This window comes from Hyaena hyaena, unplaced genomic scaffold (assembly GCF_003009895.1).
Source record: "Hyaena hyaena isolate Hyena2069 unplaced genomic scaffold, ASM300989v1 scaffold_1294, whole genome shotgun sequence".
NCBI classification, from domain to species: Eukaryota; Metazoa; Chordata; class Mammalia; order Carnivora; family Hyaenidae; genus Hyaena; species Hyaena hyaena.
Genome location: NW_024081927.1, coordinates 276,414 through 297,722, shown reverse-complemented (window position 1 = coordinate 297,722; position 21,309 = coordinate 276,414). Strand labels below are relative to the sequence as shown.

Here is a 21,309-nt window from a genome sequence, read left to right as displayed (position 1 = left end):
CAGCCTCTTGGTGTCCATGATCTCCCTCATAAATCCCTTAACACTATATGGGTTTTGAAACAATAAGAGGGGGGAAAAAAGTCAGTACTTACTGAATATGCTTCCATAACTCTTCTTTTGCTTGGATATCAGGGCTCCTCCTACGAATAGAGAAAACACCAATTATCTCTGCAAACATGCTTCATCTAACAATCTAATAGCTTACTTTAGCATAGCTACATTAATAGTGTTCAGACTGTGAAGTTCCTATTTGCCAGCTGAGACCAGACAATGAAAAACTGGGCAGGGAGAGCCAATGTGGGATAGCATAAGGATACCAGATAATTAATCTGCTAGCACTACTGAAAAAAATCACATAAAAACCAGCCACAGCCAGAGCTTTATCTGGTAAAACAGCCTAGAAATTGAGGAGCAAATCCATACACCCTCCAGTGGTGATTTTATAGTGAACATGATTCAGGGCTTCTGTTTCTGGTCCTTCTGGCTATTTCTAAGTAAAGGCAAAGGACTCATCCTCATACTATTAATAGGAAAGATTCCCAACATGATCTGTGATTACCTAGTAGAAGCAGCAACCACAGGGAGAGGGAAGTGGTGCGACAGCCCTGACCAGCAGACTGTGCCAGTGACCTACCTATCTTTCATATTACATTTCATGTTGTGTTTCTGAACCAGAGCATGGGCTCAGAAATACTGCGACCTATATGTGACTCATACTGTCACCTCTGTATGCCCATCTCCATCCCCATCTCTATCCCCCACAAATCCCCAACAATAACTTGAGTAGAAATTATACCACTACTTTTAATTTCCTAGAATGAGAAATTCAAAGTCATCATGCATGTGTTCACCCTCCCCACAATAGCAATGAATATTAGAAATCTATTGTCACTGCAAAGGCTGCCTCAGAATGGCTTTTTTTCCTAGTGAGAAAATGATAAGCTTTCATTAGTCCTTTCAACAGAACCAAGGCCTAATAAAGGCCCAAAGAAAGGACCCAAAACCTAACAGTTAAAAGGCCTGGTGCTATGCAAAGCCACAGCAGTACTCTGCCCTATGGAATTTTACATTCATAATCTGTATTGGCTTTTTTGGGCTCAGTATCACTTTCAACATATGAGACTGTCATTGCTTTCATTTTTCTCAGTTGTAAGACACCACTAAGGCATTCCGGTAGGACTTTCTGAGCCTACAGAATACAATAAGCTACTTTCTAGCAATTAAATTGACTGATTTTTTGTCTTATGGAAAAAAATTTGTAAAGGCCTTTTAGTCAACTGAAAAGGAATCAAAATGTAGAAGATAAGGGGAGGGGATGAAACCATGGTCTCAAATGTAAAAATGTGATATTGTTAAATATTGATTTTGTTATATAATAAAATTATATGCTTAAAAATCTTTTTTTTTAAGTTTATTTTGATAGAGCAGGAGAGACAGAGAGAGGGGAGGGGCAGGGAGAGAAGGAAAGAGATAATCCCAAGCAGGCTCTACACTGTCAGCACAAAGCCTGATGCAGGGCTTCATCTCACGAACCATGAGATTGTGACCTGAGCTGAAATCAAGAGTCAGACACTCAACCAACTGAGCCACCCAGATGCCCCTATACGCTTAAAAAAAATCTTAAGAAATGCTTCTTTGAAAGGATTTTCTGTAAGGAGTATGCCTTTCCTAGGTTTGGCTGGTGTAATTCACTAGACAATATTTTAAATGATACTGCCAGAGAAGGTGCTAACACTAAAAAAGCACTAAGCTATTTATTCCATTCCCAGAGAAGTTCTGCTTTACCTATACATCAGCATCTAATTGTCACAGAAGGTCACCCAATAGCCTACAGTATTACAGAATATCTAGGTTAGGAAGCCATTCTATTGATAATCATTCTTATCTCTGAAAGATGCAATAGTGAGGTTATCTTTGAGTCTAGCAGGGTTTCTCAACCTTAACACTACTGACATGTTGGGTCAGTTAATTCTTCACTGTAGAGGGCTGTCCTCTGCATTAAAGGATGATTAGTAGCACCTGTGGTGACTGCCCATGATGTCAGTAATACCTCCCCACTGTGACAAGCAAAAATGCGTCCAGGAATTGTCAAATGTCCCATAGGGCACAAAACTGCCCCAGACTGAAAATAACTGGTCAAAGGTATGATCTGAAAGTAAAGTAGCTATGGTTGGTGGAGGAACTTCGAGGCCAGGTCACTGTAGAGATCCATTATGTGATTACTGAAACAGTGTTGGAGAGAATGACAGCAAAGCAGGAACTGAATCTTCAAGGAATGAGATAAGTGACCCAGGGCACAGTTGATGAGCTACAAGGAGGGATATAATTTGACAGCATGCGATTCAAAACTGAGTACTCAGGGAGAAAGAAAAAGCGGTGAGGGGCACGTAGGACGTGCCTGCCCCCCACGACCACCACACCAGGCTCCTGAGAGATGATGAATAGGAGCAACATACAAAACAACTTGATAACAGTGGATATATCTGAGTACTGGAATTGCAGGGATTTTATTACTCATACTTACCTATCTTTTCTGATTTATTTTCGGTCAGGAGAATTTTTTAAGTTTATTTACTATTTTGAGAGAGAGAGCACAAGCAGGGGAGTGGCAGAAGGAAGGGAGACAGAATCCCAAGCAGACTCTGTGCGGTCGTGGTCAAGAGACTTTCTAACTTTAGTTATTAGAAAAAAAAAAAAAAAAAAAAAACTTAAAAATATTTCCATGTTTTAAGAAATTGCTATTGTTGCAATTCCACAGGCAATACCTTTCATTCCTATCTTGTAAGAATTAGCAGAAATGTTATCTTTTTAAAAATATTTTTATAAGTGATTTTTTTTAATGTTTATTTTTGAGAGAGACAGAGTGAGAGTGGAGGAGAGGTAGAGAGAGAGGGAGACACAGAATCAGAAACAGGCCCCAGGCTCTGAGCTGTCAGCACAGAGCCCAACGCAGGACTCGAACTCACAAACCAGTGAGATCATGCCCTGAGCCCAAGTCGGACACCTAACTGACTGAGCCACCCAGGCGCCCTATTTTTTTTTTAATATTTGTAAAGGTTTTTATTTACTTTTGAGAGAGAGACAGAGCAGGTGGGAGAGGGGCAGAAAGAGAGGGAGACACAGAATCTAAAGCAGACTCCAGGCTCTGAACTCTCAGCACAGAGACCAACATAGGACTCGAACTCATGAGCCATGAGATCATGACCTGAGCCGAAGTCAGACGTTCAACTGACTGAGCCATCCATGTACCCCAGCAGAAATGTTATCTTAACCCAAACGGGAACATTAGTCCCTCCAGCCATAAATACTGGTCCTAAAAGATTGAGGAATTTAGTCTAGATGTTTAAGTTCTATAGCACCTATAATAAGCATCTATAATAGTCATATGTTTAAGTTAACTGAGTTCTGAAATGCTCAGCATTTCAAGCAGCTTTATGGTAGGGAGAAGCTCCAAAACTTAAAACAAGAATTTCCTCCAATTGCTAGACCACCTGTGATTTAACAGATGTAAATACAGGCAACATGCTAATGAGGAATATATTATTCTTATGCTTACATCTGCACACATTTAATCAATAATTTAGGATGATTTTATGATCTGCAACTCAACATCATTTTGTGAATTAGAAAGCTGTGGGATTTTGACAACCATTTTTCTTAATTAAAAGGCTCTTTATTATGCAGATGTTTTATTTGAACTCTCCAAATAAGTTCCTAAGGAAATAATAGAACACATATAAAAATACACATGAAGTCTAATATTAGTCCAGTATTTTTCAAAAACATCCCTCATCTATACCTTATACCAATAGCCCAATTTAAATATTCATTTTTCAGAGAAATTAGCTTTGATGAGACATCATTTAGAAACATCATTTCCCATTCTTCCAAAACTCTAAAATAAGAACAACACTTCTTAAATCTACAAAGTGTTTCTTTTTTTTTTTTTTTTAATGTTTTATTTATTTCTAGGAGAGAGAGAGAGAGACAGCGTGAGCAGGGGAAGGTCAGAGAGAGAGGGAGTCACAGACTCTGAAACAGGCTCCAGGCTCTGAGCTGGCAGTCAGCACAGAGCCCGATGCGGGGCTTGAACCCACAAACTGCGAGATCGTGACCTAAGCGAAAGTCGGACGCTTAACCAACTAAGCCACCCAGGCGCCCCATTAAATCTACAAAGTGTTTAAACCTCATCATTGCATGTAGTCTTTTCCATCTCCCTAACTTTCCACTTAATATCAACTAGAAAACACTACATATTATACTATAGGATACAATACACTATATTTTTATGTGCTATAATAAACTAAAAAATAAACATGGTAGCATTTGATTTAATGCTTTTGTGATCTTACTACTGAACACTGCTCTAAAAGGAAATTTAGACTTGAAAATATTACTAAGAAAACTGTAAGTTTACAAAACATATTTATTTTAAAAACTCAAAGCCCTTAACAAATATTTCTGTAATTCCTCATCATATTCCTGAATGGTCAAAATAGACATGATTAAGAGAAAGCTTAATCTACTCCCTCTGTGAGAATTAAAGAAGGACTAAGAAGCCACAGAGCTCAGTAACCTAGCTACTGAAGACCATTCAGGAGTCACTTCCAGAACCTACATTGTAAATCGTTAAGGAATCAGAATTCTGTTTTGTCTTTAACGGAAACATCACTTTACTCTGGCAATCTCATCTTCACATCATCAATATTTTTGAATAAAAATAGTGAGACCTTACCACCACCAGAGGGAGCCTAAGCCTTCTTGCACACACAAGTTGAACCTATAAGAACTATTGTTTTAGCTTCCTTGCCTCTTCCAAATATTCCAATGACTAAATAAAGGTTTACTAATATAGAAAAGCATTTTCATCAAAAGTTTCTAATGATAAGTGAACAAGAATGTCATGGCAATGGATCTTCAAAATGTATTAGAAAGAATTGTACTTCTCAACATTTTCCTAGATGAGATCCAATCATATTTTAGCTTAATGTGTTTTAGGAGGGAGTGGATTTGCATTTTATACTACTGTATGTCTCTGGCATTTGTAATACATACAATTTTCTAGCTTTTCATTGGGAATTTAAAAACTAAAATGAATGCATCACATGAATGATGTATCATAGCATTCTAAACTCTCAGTGAATATACGTCCATATGACAATTTATTCACACAGTGCAGTAGGAATAAATACAAGAATATGGGAGTAAGTGACAGGTAAGTGGTTTACTGCATATCTGAAATGTTAATATATGTGAAGAACAATTTTAATTACTTTCTCAGATCCTGTTCTAGGCACGTTTCCATTTTTTTTAAAAAAACGCAGTAGTGGTTCCTGGGGTGCCTGGATAGCTCAGTCAGTTGAGCATCTGACTCTTGGTTTTAGCTCAGGTCATAATCCCAGGGTCATGGGATCAAGCCCTGCATTGGGCTGGGCTCTGCACTGAACGTGGAGCCTGATTAGGATTCTCTGTCTCTCTCTCTCACTAAAATTAAAAAAAAAAAATTAATTAAATATTTTAAAAGAAGCAGTAGTGGTATATAAATTTTCACAGAATCGAATTATAACCTTCATGTGAGTTGGCCCCAGCCTGCTCTCTTCACATCTCACCACCTCCTCATCTCCAGGGGAAAAAAATCAGTACCTTACAGCATTTCTAGAAATTGACCAAGACCTAGAGAACTTATTAATTATAGTAACTGTAATCGCAAGTATGGTATCACAGGTACTTGTCACATATGACCTGAATTTTCAGCAAAACTCTATGAGAATGGTACCTGTTTGTAGAGATGACACTAGGAGTTCATGGAAATAAGGCAGTAAGCTAAAACGGGGGAGCCCCGAAAGCAAACAGAGGTCTGACAACAGCACCCAGCAGGTAACTTTCTCAGTTGTCAACAAACGTCAGGATTTTCTTGTCACAGCTCAAATAAAAGAGAGCCCAGTTTGTCCAAATAAGGTATTCCATCATCTTGCAGAGTTTTAAGTTTTATCCAGTTGCCTACTTGACATTTCCATTGACTGCACACTTGGTTTCTCGAACCTAACAAAACAAAAATCTTGACACTCTCTCCACACACATCTCCAGCCCAACGCACCCACCTCAGTAAGACCTCGTGACTACCCGCTCCATCCATCAGTCCCAAAATGCAAATCCACCCAAAATACCTGTCACACTCCCAAATCCGTCAGGACTGCTTGGAAAATGTGTTTTCATCCACTTCTCTTCATTTCTACCACCCTCATTTTCTGAGCTAAAACCACCTCTCAGACGTAGCCCACTCCAGAAGTTTTCCAAATGTTCTTCCTGTGTCCTCTCTCTTTTCTCAGTCTGCTTTTACCAAGGAGGCAGAGTAACTTCTGAATGAACTACTCTTCAAATTAAATTTATTTTTCCACTTGGGATCTGTTTAACTGCACTTTGGTTATATCAGCTATATAGTTAATCAATCAAGTTCAGTTACAAAGTCATTCCAAATATTTGCTAAATATTTTTACGGTTGGCTTTAAAACTAAATCCCAGAAAGATGCACATCAAATTCTTAATGGGGTTCTCTCATACAATTGCATTTTTCTGAGATAAACTGATATTTTTATCATGTAGATAAAAGTTTAAATAAGATTTTAAGTTCAAAGTACCATTAGATTCTTTTCTGATTTCAGCTGATCTGATAAAGAAATACTGAATTTAAAGATATATCTCTACCTCAGAAGGGTATTCTGAACTTCTGCTTCTGGCCACAATGGAGGAACTGGTATCAGATGAACCCTTCCCTCCTCAAGAACTATAAAATAAAACATACAAAGCAACTGTTTCTCCGACACTGGGCAACAGACAACATAAGCCTATGATGTTTGAGAGAAGAGAAGCACAGGGCAAGCCCCCCCGTTTGCTTCAGTTTTCTGCGCGGGGGCACTTTCCCAATATGGCACAGGGAAGTGGAGCTCAAGAGGCAACAGTCTCGCATAGGCTGGGGAGGTGGAGATCAGGCTGGAGGGCCTTATCCTACCAATAAGGCTGGAATTTACAGTGTAGAATAAAAAGGAGACTTCAGAAGTCTGTTCGGAATTTTCCTTAAGAGGATGGCTGAGTATATGCACTGTACTTCATCTCTACATAATAAGCAGGGTAAGACTATGTGAGACCTAACAGAGAGAAGCTGCTGTAAGACTTAGAGCTAAACAGAGACACCAAAGTATGAAGCGGTAGGAGACAGAGTTCTGATGCAATTGCTGTGGAAAAGCCGTGCTGAACACTGTGTGCTTCAATTAAGACTCCAGAAAGGCCAGGATTTAGGAATGAGGATGAAGCCTAAAGTAAAAACACATCCTAAACTAATGACAAAGTCTAAAATGTCCCACACTACCAAAGCATAAAAACAAGCATAAAAAATAAGATTAAAAGTAGCCAACAGTAAGTTAGCCTCCTGCCAGAACAAAATTTGACTTTTTAAAGAAAGACCACATAATCCAGACGTCCTAATTAGAAAATTTTCAGCATATATGGGGCGCAAGGCTGACTTAGTCAGGACAGCATGTGACTCCTGATTTTGGGGTTATGGGTTCAAGCCCCATACTGGGTGTAGAGATTACTTAAAAATAAAATCTTTTGGGGACACCTGGATGGCTCATTTGGTTGAGTGTCTGACTTCAGCCTGGGTCATGATCTCATAGTCCGTGGGTTCGAGGCCCGTGTCAGGCTCTGTGCTGATAGCTCAGAGCCTGGTGCCTGCTTCAGGTTCCGTGTCTCCCTCTCTCTCTCTCTGCCCCACCCCCGCTGCTCTCTGTATCTCAAAATAAAAATAAAGACATAAAAATAAATAAATAAATGCATACATACATAAAGAAAAGAAAAGAAAATCTTTTGGGGTACCTGGGTCATGATCTCATGGTTTGTGATTTTCAGACCCATGTCTGCTTAGGATTCTCTCTCTCTGCCCCTCCCCTGCTCACTACTCACTCACTCTCTCTCAAAATAAATAAATAAACTTAAAAAAATAATAAAATTTTTAAAATATAAATTTTCAGCATATAATAAAAACCTAATATTATGTAGAGAAATAAAGAATATAATCAATCTAAAAATAAAGAAAATAATCGATAGAAACAGATTTTTAAAGACAGATGTGGGAATTCATCAACAAGAGCTTCAAAACATCTTATAAATATGTACATAACAACTTATTGGAAAATATGGACATAACAGATGAATAGATGAGAAGTCTCCACAGAGAAATGAAGAGTATAAGAAAAACAAAAGTAAAATTCCAGAAGAGGAAAGTATCAAGTACAGAGTGGCTTTAAGAGGAGACTGGACAACACAGGGGGAAAAGAAGTGACTAAGCTGAAAACAAGTCAACAGAAATCAAAATTTAAAGGGGAAAACAAGATTTTAAAAATGAACAAAATCTTAGTTGCTTGTAGGAAAATAGTAAATGGTTAGCATATATACAATTTGATGCCCAAGAAATAACTGAATGGGTTAGAAAAAAGAATTTGAAAAAGTAATGGCCAAAAGTCTCCTAAATTTGGTTAAAAACATCAAATTGTAGAAACATAAATGATAAATATAAAGAAAACCACATTTAGCTATACCATAGTCCAAGAGATAAGATAACCAAAAATATCATAAAAGTAGACAGCAGAAAAAAAGAAAAATTTCATACAGTGCCTATTCAATGAAGATTGACTTATCAGAAATGACAGCAACCAGAACACAACAGAATAGCTGTGTTTTAAGTCTGAAAGAAAAAACTATCAACTTAGAATCATATAGCTAGTGAAAATATCTGATACAAATAAGAGTAAAATAAAGACATCTTCACATAAATGAAGAGAATTTATCATCTGCAGACTGGTACTATAAGAAATGCTAAAGTAAGGAAAATGGAATGTCAGATCTAGAGGAAGGAATAAAACACACTGGTAATAGTAAATATATGGGTAACTGTATTCATTTTCTTTATTTTTGAAAGAAAGAGAAAGCGTACGTGTCTGAGCTAGGGAGGGGAAGAGAGGGAGAGAATTCAAAGCAGGTTCCACCCTACCAGTGCAGAGCCTGATGTGGGGCTTAATCCCACAAACTGTGAGATCATGACCTGAGCTGAAATCAAGAGTCAGATACTTAACTGACCGAGCCCCATTGTATTCATTTTCTATTGCTGCTGTAGCAAATCACCACAAATTTAGTGGCTTAAAACAATACAAATTTATTATCTTACAGTTTTGTAGATCAGAAATCTGACTGAGATCTCACTGGACTAAAGTCAAGCTGTGACAGGGATTCACTCCTTTCTGGAGGCTCTAAGAGAATATCCATTTCCTTTCCTCTTCCAACTTTAGAAGCTGCCCACATTCTTCAGCTCATGGCCCCTTCCTCCGTCTTTAAAGCCAACAACAGCAGATTGAGTTCTTCGCAAATTGAAAATTTTCACTCCTTCTTCTATCCTTTTTTCCACTTTTTAAGAACACTTCTTATTTTGAGCCCACTTGGATAACTCAGGAAAATATCCCTGGCAGAAGGTCAACTGATTAACAGTCTTAATTCCACCTGCAACTTTAATTCTCCTTTGCCATCTAACATAAAATGCTTACATGTCATGGAGGTTAAGATATGGACCTATCTAGGGGACTATTTTCTGCCTACTATATTACTATAACTTTTTCCCTCTTTTCTTGGTTTCTTTTAAAAACAATGAAACTGTTTAAGCAAAGATAGTAACATTGTAATATGGGGCTATTAACATACAAAAATAAAATACATGCCAATAGCACAAAGGAAAAAGAAGGAATAAATGTAGCTATATTTTTCTAAATTTTACATAAAATATTTTATATAAAATATTATGAAAGTAATCCTAAATATATTATGATAAATTAAAGAACCATACTGTCAGTCAAGGAGAAACCACTAAAGAAAAAAATAATAAGTACAGGGAAGATGTTAATTAAAAGTAAAATGGAGAACCAAAAATATTACTTAATACAAAATATAATAGGAAAGGCAGAACAAAAGAACAAAAAATATAAGCAGGAAAAAGGGCAAGAGGGGAGACTTAATGTATTCATAATTACGTTAACTGTAAATGCACTAACATTCAATTAAAAGGTAGAGATGGTCAGACTTGATTAAAAAAAAAACATGTGCTGTCTGTAAGCAATCGAAAGAGGACTCTAAATATAGAGACACATTTTGGCAGCGTCTGGTGGCTCAGTCAATTAAGCAACCAACTCTTGATTTAGGTCCAGCTCATAATCAACTCTTTTTTTTTTTTTTTTTAATTTATTTCTAGGAGAGAGAGAGAGAGACAGCGTGAGCAGGGGAGGGTCAGAGAGAGAGGGAGTCACAGACTCTGAAACAGGCCCCAGGCTCTGAGCTGGCAGTCAGCACAGAGCCCGACGCAGGGCTCGAACCCACGAACTACGAGATCATGACCTAAGCGAAAGTCGGACGCTTAACCGACTAAGCCACCCAGGCACCCCAATCAACTCTTGATTTAGGCTCAGATCATGATCTCAGGCATGAGATTGAGTGTGATGAACTCCGTGCTGGGTGTGGAGACTGCTTAACATTTTTTTCCCTCTCCCTCTGCCCATCCTCTGCTCCTGCATACTCTCTCTCTCTCTCTCTCAAAAAAAACAAAACAAAACAAAACAAAACATACACACACACACACACACACACACACACACACACTTTGGCTTAAAATAAAAGAATTACAAGTATATAACATTCGAACAGTGAGCATGCAAGATTTGTAATGGTTATATATATATATATACACACACATAAGAGTTTGTGTATCTGTGTGTGTAGTGGACATAGGGAAAAGAGTATTACCAGCTTAGAGAAGAAATTTCACTATAATAAAAGGGTCAGTTCCTCAGGTAGAAAAAAAAATTGCAAATATACCAGAGCTTCAAAATAACCTGAATCAAAAACTGACAGAACTGGGGCGCCTGGTGGCTCAGTCAGTTAACCTTCCACTCTATTTTGGCTGCGTCATGATCTCATGACTGGATGATATTGAGCCCTACTTCAGGCTCTGCACTAACAGTGTGGAGACTGCTTGGGATTCTCTCTTTCCCTCTCTCTCTCTCTTTCAAAAAGCCTGACAAAACTAGAACAGATAAATTCATACCCATTACTGGAAATTTTAATATCCCTCTCACTCAATGAAAAGTAAACAAAGAAATTGGAAAAGACATAGGCCATCAGAAGACCATCAGCTAACTAGATATACTTAAACAAGTCTCAATACATTTCAAATGATTAAAAGATTATTTTATCACAATGGAATTAAATGAGAAATCAATAAGAGGCACAACCTGGGTGGCTCAGTCAGTTAAGCTTCCAGCTTTGGCTCAGGTGATGATCTCCCTGCTTGTGAGTTCAAGTCCCACATGAGCTGTCTGCTGTCACACAAAACTCACTTCAGATACTCTGTCCCCATTTCTCTCTGCCCCTCCCCTGTTCTCTCTCTCAAAATTAAACATTAAAAAAAAAAGAAATCAACAATAAAGAGATATCCAGAAAATCCCCTAATATTTGGTAAGTATGCAATACACTACTAAAAAAAGCCCATCATTAAAGAAATCACAAGAGAAATTAAAAATTATTTTGAAGTACACGGTAATGAAAACACTTATCAAAATATGTGAGATATAGGGCTTGGAGGGAAATCTGCAACTTTGTAGTTGAACTTATATTTAAAAAGAAGAAAGGTTAGTGGGGTGCCTGGGTGGCTCAGTTGGTTAAGTGACCAACTTCAGCTCAGGTCATGATCTCGCGGTTCACGCGTTCGAGCCTTCATTGGGCTCTGGGCTGAAAGCTCAGAGCCTGGAGCCTGCTTCAGATTCTGTGTCTCCCTCTCTATCTGCTCCTCCCCAACTTGCACTCTGTCTCTGTCTCTCTCTCTCAAAAATAAATGAAAAACATTTTTAAAAAGAAAAGGAGAAAGGTTTAAAATCGCTGTCACCTTAAGAAGATGAAAAAATAAGACAAAATAAATAGAAGGAAATAATAGAGAGTGGAAATCAATGAAACAGACAACAAAGAAAATCAAACAAACCCAAAGCTAGTTCTGTGAAGAGAGATTAAGGGAAAAATTAAGAGAAAACACAAATAATCCACATCAGGAATAAAAGAGGTAATATCACAACAGATGTTAAAAAGATACTAGGGAATTATTATGAACAAAAATTTTTGCTAAAAGATTCGACAATTTAGATAAAATAAACAAATTCTTTTTAAAACATGTATTAATCAAACCCACACAAAACAAGTAAAAAACCTAAAGAGTCTAATCAATCACTATCTGGTTAAGAAACCAAGTTTTTAATTTGAAATTTTCCACAAAGAAAATTCTAGACAGAGATGGTTTTACTGGTGAATTATATCAAATATTTAAGGAAGGAAGAGTGTTAATTTTTTACTTCATTACTTCAGAAAATGAAGAAAAAGGCAATACTTCCCAAATTATTTTAAATGACCAGTAAAACCCCATTACCAAAAACCTGACAAAAATACTACAAGAAAATTATAGACCAGTATCTCTTAACAAAATGGTATTATATAGAATCCAATAATATACAGAAAAGATAATATGTTAGTTTCCTGAGGGCTTATCTCAGGAATGCGAGGATGTATCATTCAAAACTGAATCACTGTAATTCTCCCACTAACAGCATAAAGAAGAAAACCCAGTCACCTCAGATGCAGAAAAAGCTTATAACAAAATTCAAAACTCATTCGTTCATGATAAAAATAACAACAACAACAAAAAACCTCTTACACTAGATACAGAAGGGATCTTCCTTGGTATTACAGCTAGCATCATACTTAAATGTAACATTATTTAATGTTTCCTCTATAAGAAAAATAACAAGCCAAGGAGGTCTCCTTTCTTACCACTTCTTTTCAAAATTGTAATACAACACTATACTGGAAGATCTAGCCAGTGCATTACAGAAAAAATAGAAATAAAAAGAAAAAAATTAGAAATAAAGGAAAGGAGGGGCGCCTGGGTGGCTTAGTCGGTTAAGCGTCCGACTTTCACTTAGGTCATGATCTCGCGGTCCGTGGGTTCGAGCCCCGCGTCGGGCTCTGTGCTGACTGCCAGCTCAGAGCCTGGAGCCTGTTTCAGTCTGTGACTCCCTCTCTCTCTGACCCTCCCCTGCTCACACTGTCTCTCTCTCTGTCTCCTAGAAATAAATAAAACATTTAAAAAAAAAAAAGAAATAAAGGAAAGGAGTTTCTAGTCACAAACAATAGGATTATAAATGTGGAAAATTCTAAGAAATTAAAAAAAAAAGCTGGAGATACAAAATCACTAACAAGGTTGCAGGATGGCAAAATACAGTATTAATATTAAAAAGTAATTTGTGTTCCTATCTACTAACCAACTATTGGAGAATAACATTTTTAAAAGTATATCAGTACCATTAAAAATATTAAGCATTTAGGATTAAATTTAACAAAATAAATGCAATAACTCTGTACTGAAATCCAAGAAATATTGCTGAAAGTTAAGAGACTTAAATAGATGGATGGTTAAGAATTTTCTCCCAACTGACCTATAGATTCAACAATAAGCCTAAAGTCTATTGTTTTTGGTAGAATCCAACAAGTTAATTCAAAAATTCACACAAAACTGCAAAAGACCTAAAATAGCTAAAGCAATCTTGAAAAAATAATTAGAGAATTTATACTGCCTGATTCAAGCCTTACTATAAAGCTACAGTAACCAAGACAACTTGGTGGCTTAGGGATAGACAACTAGATCAATGAAATAAACTTGGCCCACATATAAGCAGTCAATTGATTTTCAACCAAGGCCCCAGGGCATTTTAATGAAGATAGTCTTTTTAACAAATTGTACTGGAATAGTGCATAAGCATCTGGAAAAAAACTTCTAAATATCTACCTCTACCTCACACATACTGGACAATTAATTCTAGATGGATGATAGACCTAAATATAAAAGCAAAATCTATAAACCTGCTAGAAAAAGGTATGAGAACATCTTTGTGACTTTGGGGTAGGCCAATATTCTTTAAGATATAAAAAAGCGTTAACTATAAATGATAACAAAATGATACACTGGTCTTCATTGAAATTTAAAAAGTCTGCTTATCAAGAAACAATGTTAGGAACATGAAAAAGCAAACCACACCCAGAAAGAAAATATACACCATACACATATCTGATAAAGAACTTCTATCCAGACTACATAAAGAACCCTGCATATAAATAATAAAAAGGAAACAATCCTGAAGTAATCCTTTATTAAATCCTTAATTTTAATCCAATTAAAATGGGGAAAATCTTGAATGCTTTAAAAGTGAAGATACAGAAATAACCAAAATGTACAGGAAAATGTGGCTAATGTCATTAGTCATCAGGCAAGTGTTATTTGAAACCTTCTTGGGATACCACTTCAAGGCAAATAGACTAGCTAAAACTTAAGACAAAACTAAGTATCTGCAAGAATGGGGCAGAATTCGAACTCTCATACATTGTTAGTGGGGCTGTAAAATGCTATAGCCTCCTTGGAAATCACTATGGTAGTTATTATTATTTGGTTATTATATAACATGCTTAGAAATATCCTGTAATCCAGAAATTCCACTCAGGTATTTATCCCAGGGCATATGATAACATACTCTTGTATGAATGTGTTACATGAACGCCTATAGCAACTTTTAACATAATAGCAAAAACTGGAAAACAATCCATATGTCTGTCAGGAGAAGAATGGATAAACACATTGTGGTATAATCATACAATGGACTATTACTCAAAAATTTTAACTACTGACTCAAGTAATGTTTTTTGACCTCTTCAAAATTTATATAAAATTTTTCCTATATTTTATTTTACTTTTCCCTTTTTAACAAATGAAATTTACTACTAGCATTTAGTTGGATTTAGAATGCTTTAGAAATTATTAGAAAAATTAGGCCTGTTTTTAAGAGTTAAGGTCAAGTCACCAATTCTTGTGTATAATAAGTGCCTCATAGAAGAAGAATCCACATGGAAAGGTAAAAGCGTGATTGCAAAAGATTTACCCATGAGTATGTTGCTTCCTGATCTTGGGGATTCTGTGCCTTTTAGTTACACTGTCAACAATGAGGTCTTGATTCTTCAAGTTCTAGACCTCTCTTTTATAATGGAGCTAGGGGAAGGCAGTATCCAAGACAAAGGAAACTTTTTATTAATTTCTGCTTTAAATTGAACATTTTAATTAGGTTCCAAAACAAAATATTATGGAGCAATGAATAAATCTCTAAGGGAGTGGTGCAATGCATAGTGACAACTTGCAAATTTTCTATTACAAAAGAAGCAGACATCCCTCATTATGATGTACTACCTACTGATAAACACAAAAAGACACTCTAGGATAACTTTTAATTAAAAACTAAGCATCTAAGACCAAGAAACATCCCTTAGAGTCACACAGGGTTCTGGGGTATATTATCTATCCAGAGCCTTCTCCTGAGGTCTGTTAACTTGAGCTGCACCCTTCTGCCCGGCTCCCTTGGAGCCCCACACCTACCCACAGCTTGTCTCTGCATCCACTCCCTGGCATCCTTCCACCACGTGGGATACTAACCCTTTCTTCCACGAATAAGCAACCCCAGACATCTAACCACCTAAGATCACAAAGGGATTGGGAGTTAGTCCCAGCTCACTTTTAAAAGATAAGCTTTGAGAAGGGGAGTAGGGATGGGGGTATCTAAATCTGGATGACGCACACACTTAAAAAAAAAATAGAAATTTTATCAGCTCAAAAGAAAATTAATTTTGGGGGGCTGGCAATCTCATCATTACGCATAATTGTGTTCACACATGGCATTGCCTAGCAACAGAAGGAGCAGGCAAATCCCAACATTGGGGTGTAATGAATCACTCACTGACTACTGCTCACAAATGGTAATTTAATAGGAAGATAGTCACATCTGGTTCAATCTCGAACAAGACTTCAGAGAATTCTGCAGACTCCAATTGAAGGAAGCAGCAGGTTCTTCACCAACAGCCAGGCTCCGGAACAAAGGCTATGCCTACTTACTCGGCTGAATGTATGCTTTGTTTAAAAACAAAACAACAAAACAAAACAAAACATAGTTTTGATAGCCTTGTTTTTGTCATTCTGTTTTGGCACTGCTCCAACTTCTATGGCTTCAGATATAGTTAATGAATGCCACAAACACAAGAAGGTAAATATGATAAACAAACAATGGGATGATCATGGTTGGACTACAATCTCTTTAGACCTCAAAGGGACAGCCCAATCTGCCTAAGAATCTGCATGCTACTTCAAACTCCGTGTTTTTGAATAAAGCTATAAAAAGAATCCACGTACGAGCGAGATCTATGTCTGGATCGTCTGTTGTTGGGGTCCGCTTGATTTTTTTCCTTTTGTCTCCTTAATACAGCTTCCCACTGAGGTGCTGAATCAACCATATCATTCTCCTGCCGTATTCTGAAAAGAAAGAACATTCATCTCAAGTTAATATCTACACATGTGGTGCTTTTTTGCTTCATCCTAAAGCAAGTTTATCAAATAAGTTATTGAAAAGTTATTAAGAAATGAAAAGTTATTCAAGGAACAGTTTTATTAAAATCATTTAAAGCTAAGATGTATTAATGGGATTAATATATCCATAAGCAGATAAGCATATACACACATAAATATGTTAGAATATTTATACATAAATTTGTAAGTATATATTAGTTTCATACTTCTATCTTTGGCTTAAAACTTCCAAGAAATAGGCACGTCAAACAAAAAACTCACATAAAACATTTTTAAGATATGACTAAAGAAACCGTAGTGTCTCCTATAGAGCCGATCTAAAATCATGAAACAAAATATTTCTTAAATGTACTAATCAAGTAGCAACAAATAATTTTAGTTTGAAATATTCTTAAAATTTCACACGAATTGTCTAAGTTTTCAATGGATGAAAGGTGCCAGATACAATTCCCATTTTTTTTAATTTTAATTTATTTATTTTTTTTTTTACAAATAGTTTATTGTCAAATTAGTTTCCACATAACACTCAGTGCTCATCCCCACAAGTGTCCTCCTCCATGCCCATCCCCCCTCCCCCCACATCCATCAGTCCTCAGTTTTTGTCAGCATTCAAGAGTCTCTCATGGTTTGCCTCTCTCCTTTTCCCCCACCATTTCCACCCTTCTTCTCCCCCTTGTTCCTCCGTCAAGTTCCTCCTAATCCTCCTATACGTGCACACATATGATATTTGTCCTTCTCTGCCTGACTTATTTCGCTCAGCATAACACCCTCAAGGTCCATCCATGTTGCTACACATGGCCAGATTTCATTGTTTCTCATTGCCATGTAGTATTCCATGGTATAGATAAACCACATCTTCTTGATCCATTCATCTGTTGATGGACACTTAGGCTCTTTCCATGTTTTAGCTATTGTGGAGAGTGCTGCTATGAACATTGGGGTACATGTGCTCCTATGCCTCAGCATTTCTGTATCCCTTGGGTAAATTCCTAGCAGTGCTATTGCTGGGTCATAAGGGAGTTCTATTGTTAGTTTCCTGAGGAACCTCCACACTGTTTTCCAGAGGGGCTGTACCAGTTTACATTCCCACCAACAGTGTAGGAGGGTGCCCGTTTCTCCACATCCTCGCCAGCATCTAGAGTTCTCTGATTTGCTCATTTTAGCCACTCTGACTGGCGTGAGGTGGTATCTCAGTGTGGTTTTGATTTGTATTTCCCTGATGAGGAGGGATGCTGAGCATCGTTTCATGTGTCTGTTGGCCATCTGGATGTCCTCTTTGGAGAAGTGTCTGTTCATGTCTTCTGCCCATTTCTTCACTGGGTTGTTTGTTTTTCGGGCGTGTAGTTTGGTGAGTTCCTTATAGATTCTGGATATTAACCCTTTATCTGATATGTCATTTGCAACTATCTTTTCCCATTCCGTTGGTTGCCTATTAATTTTCTGGGTTGTTTCCTTGGCTGTGCAGAAGCTTTTAATCTTGATGAGGTCCCAACAGTTTATTTTTGCTCTTGATTCCCTTGCTTTTGGGGATGTGTCAAGTAAGAAGTTGCTGCGGTGGAGGTCAAGGAGGTTGTTTCCTGCTTTCTCCTCTAGGGTGTTGATAGTTTCCTGTCTCACGTTCAGGTCCTTTATCCATTTTGAGTTGATTTTTGTGCATGGTGTGAGAAAATGATCTAGTTTCATTCTTCTGCATGTTGCTGTCCAGTTCTCCCAACACCATCTGTTAAAAAGGCTGTCTTTTTTCCATTGGATATTCTTTCCTGCTTTGTCAAAGATCAGTTGGCTGTATACTTTTGGGTCCACTTCTGAGTTCTCAATTCTGTTCCATTGGTCTATGTGTCTGTTTTTGTGCCAATACCATACTGTCTTGAGGATGACAGCTTTGTAGTAGAGGCTAAAGTCTGGGATGGTGATACCTCCCGTTTTGGTTTTATTTTTCAGTATTACTTTGGCTATTCGGGGTCTTTTATGGTTCCATACAAATTTTTGGATAGTTTGTTCTAGTTTTGAGAAGTATGCTGGTGCAATTTTGATTGGAATTGCATACAATTCCCATTTTTAAGATACAAAACTAGAAGTACAAAAAGCCCAAAGGGGTGGCACGATGCATTAGCTGCTATGCAGGCACATGCCATTCTGATGATGGCTGCTCACCTGGTGAAGAGGCAGTGAAGGTTCAACACTCCTGCAGACAGGGGCCAGGCAGGAGATGTAAATAAGGGAAAGGGAAATCCAGGGTGGTGGCTACTGGGGGACACAGGCAGCTGCCATGTGAGATCACGGGACTGTGTTTTTCCAAAGCCTCTGATTCTTTAAAAGATAACCTACAAATCTGGGCTTTTAAAGTGAACTCTTCCAATTTTCAAGTACTGACAACCAATTCTGAACGTTCAAATACTATTTGAACCTAACAACGCCTATCCATGGGCCTACACTGCAGAAGTTTTGGACTTTTGCTGTATCAAGTCTTTCTAACAACAAAGGTGAGGTGTTGCAGGGGACAGGTGGGGAAGAAGCATTAGTTAAAGCAACTCTGTCTGGAATGCATTGCAGTCATGCTGTGGAGCCATGAGTATTCTTTACAAAAATAAAACACCTGTTATTTGAGTATTTAACATATAGTTTTTGTTAGTTCTTCAGGAAGCTGCTCTGGAGTATTGATTTCACACGCTGATGCTCCCAGCGTGTGGGACAGCGGCATGGAACTGTAAGGTCATCATCACAAAACTGTGACTAAATGAGCATAACTGCTTCAAAAAAAATAAGAAGGACAGACAAGTCTGGAGACATTTCCCTCTCTGAACAGATGTCTTTTGGTTGCCCATCGAATTGCATATCTAGATTTGCTTATAAATGCAGATCAGTGGATGGGTGACAAATATTCATTTCACAAATAAGTTAAAAACAATGTAAAGCAAATTCAAGTTAAAAAGTAAAGTACCTTATGAAGAAGAAACTACTTAAATCTCTCTAGATTAAAGAGAAATTGTGTTAGGTAAAAAATTATCTGTAAAACACTTCAAGCCTTTGAACTGTGTTTCCTCACTAAAGCTTTCATTTCTAATAGGCTGTTTATGAAAATTAACAGGTTACAGTGATAGCATGTTTCAGATTCAGAAACAGTTCTCTCTCCCACAGCATGTACATAGGAAATTAAAATTGAATATACATTGCTATAGACCTTAATATTAGAAATAACTGGGGCGCCTGGGTGGCTTAGTCGGTTAAGCGTCCGACTTTCGCTCAGGTCATGATCTCGCGGTTCGTTGGTTTGAGCCCCGCGTCGGGCTCTGTGCTGACTGCCAGCTCAGAGCCTGGAGCCTGTTTCAGTCTGTGACTCCCTCTCTCTCTGACCCTCCCCTGCTCACGCTGTCTCTCTCTCTCTCTCCTAGAAATAAAGCATTAAAAAAATATTAGAAATAACTAGGGGCACCTGGGTGGCTCAGTCAGTTAAGCATCTGACTCTTGATTTCGATGATCTCACAGGTAGTGAGTTCGAGCCCTATAGTGGGCTCTGTGCTAAAAGTGTGGAGCCTGCTTGGGATCCTCTCTCTCCCTGCCTCTCCCCCCACTCTGTCTCTCTCTCACTAAATAAATAAACATTAAAAAAAATAGATCCAAAGAAAAATATGAGAAGGTATACTACTTGAGGTCATAATTATTAGTCATTCTTTGAAACAAACATTCCCACTTGAAAATGCCACATGCGTATACATATATGTATTTTCATAGCCAGAACCTACAATCGCTGAGCCATTCTATGTTATTATGTATCATGTGACAGTCTAGTGGGGGAGCAGTCCTTGGACACTCCTAGGACATGAGGGACCCTGAGTTAGGAAGAGACATGCAATGGGAAATGTCAGGCTGCCAGGAGTTACCTCCCCTCCTACAGGAACCTACACCTCAAACGGCCCAGGAAAGTACATAAGACCCAGGTCTACTAAATCCTAACCCTGGAGTCTTTTAGACCACAGCTTCCATTCTGAGCCAACTTGCTGCACAGTTCATGGGCAGGACTAAATTTCACAATGTTAAATTTTTTTCATCAGGAAGTCAGCATCTTTTAACATTTTTCAGAGGTCAAGCCTACCAGCATGGCAAACATACTTTACCCAGAGGATAGACATTTAAAAGGAAGCACAATTACTACACTCTCATTCTCTTCCAGTATGTACTTTTAGCCAGTTACCTTCATATAGAGACTTTACTCTGATAATTAAAATAAAAATTATAAAACTAAGGCATGACCACACATAGTTCCAATACCATGCTAGTAATGAAAACTAAATCAGAAAGAATGTTTTTCTAATAGAAGACTCTAAAGAGAGGGCAGAAAAACCCTGTCAGGTAACATTCACATGTTTCAGAGACAGATGCCCTCTACTGGTGATACTATCTCATAAATATTCTAACAAGGTGCATTAAAAATGTAAGGCTCATTGGAGAGTCACAACAGAAGCACATTTTCCCGAGTAATGGGGTTGTGTGGCTGCCTAAGTCTGTAATGAAGTTTGAAATTACACCCTTACAAAAGGTCTCTGGTTAATGGTGCCTCATTACAAGAATGAAAGTGTCATTTCTTCCATCCCTGAAGTGCTCCAGAAAACACAGGTGCAATGTGGAAAGGAAAAATCCTAGACCTTAAAGCAAGAATATTATAATGCCCAATCCTTAAAAGGCAGGAGTGAACTATTTTGTGCATGAGAGAATAAAGAAATAGACATTTGGGTGAAAGACATTCCCTAGGATTCTGGCTTGTCTCATTTATC

At 37.7% G+C, this 21,309-nt stretch overlaps 1 protein-coding gene across 7 annotated transcripts in view; it reads right to left on the bottom strand.

The window, feature by feature from the left end:
• The window catches only part of EPB41L4A (erythrocyte membrane protein band 4.1 like 4A), a 260,908-nt gene that overhangs the window by 7,120 nt on the left and 232,479 nt on the right, over positions 1-21,309 (bottom strand). For all 7 annotated transcript variants that reach the window (XR_005526708.1, XM_039223213.1, XM_039223216.1 and 4 more), the window contains 2 exons: positions 16,364-16,483; positions 93-140 (listed from right to left, as the gene is read on the bottom strand). Coding sequence is in view for 6 of the 7 variants with exons in the window: in XM_039223213.1 (XP_039079144.1) it covers positions 93-140; positions 16,364-16,483 (168 nt within the window). In the remaining variant the exon portion in view is untranslated. The remainder of the gene's footprint in view (positions 1-92; positions 141-16,363; positions 16,484-21,309) is intronic.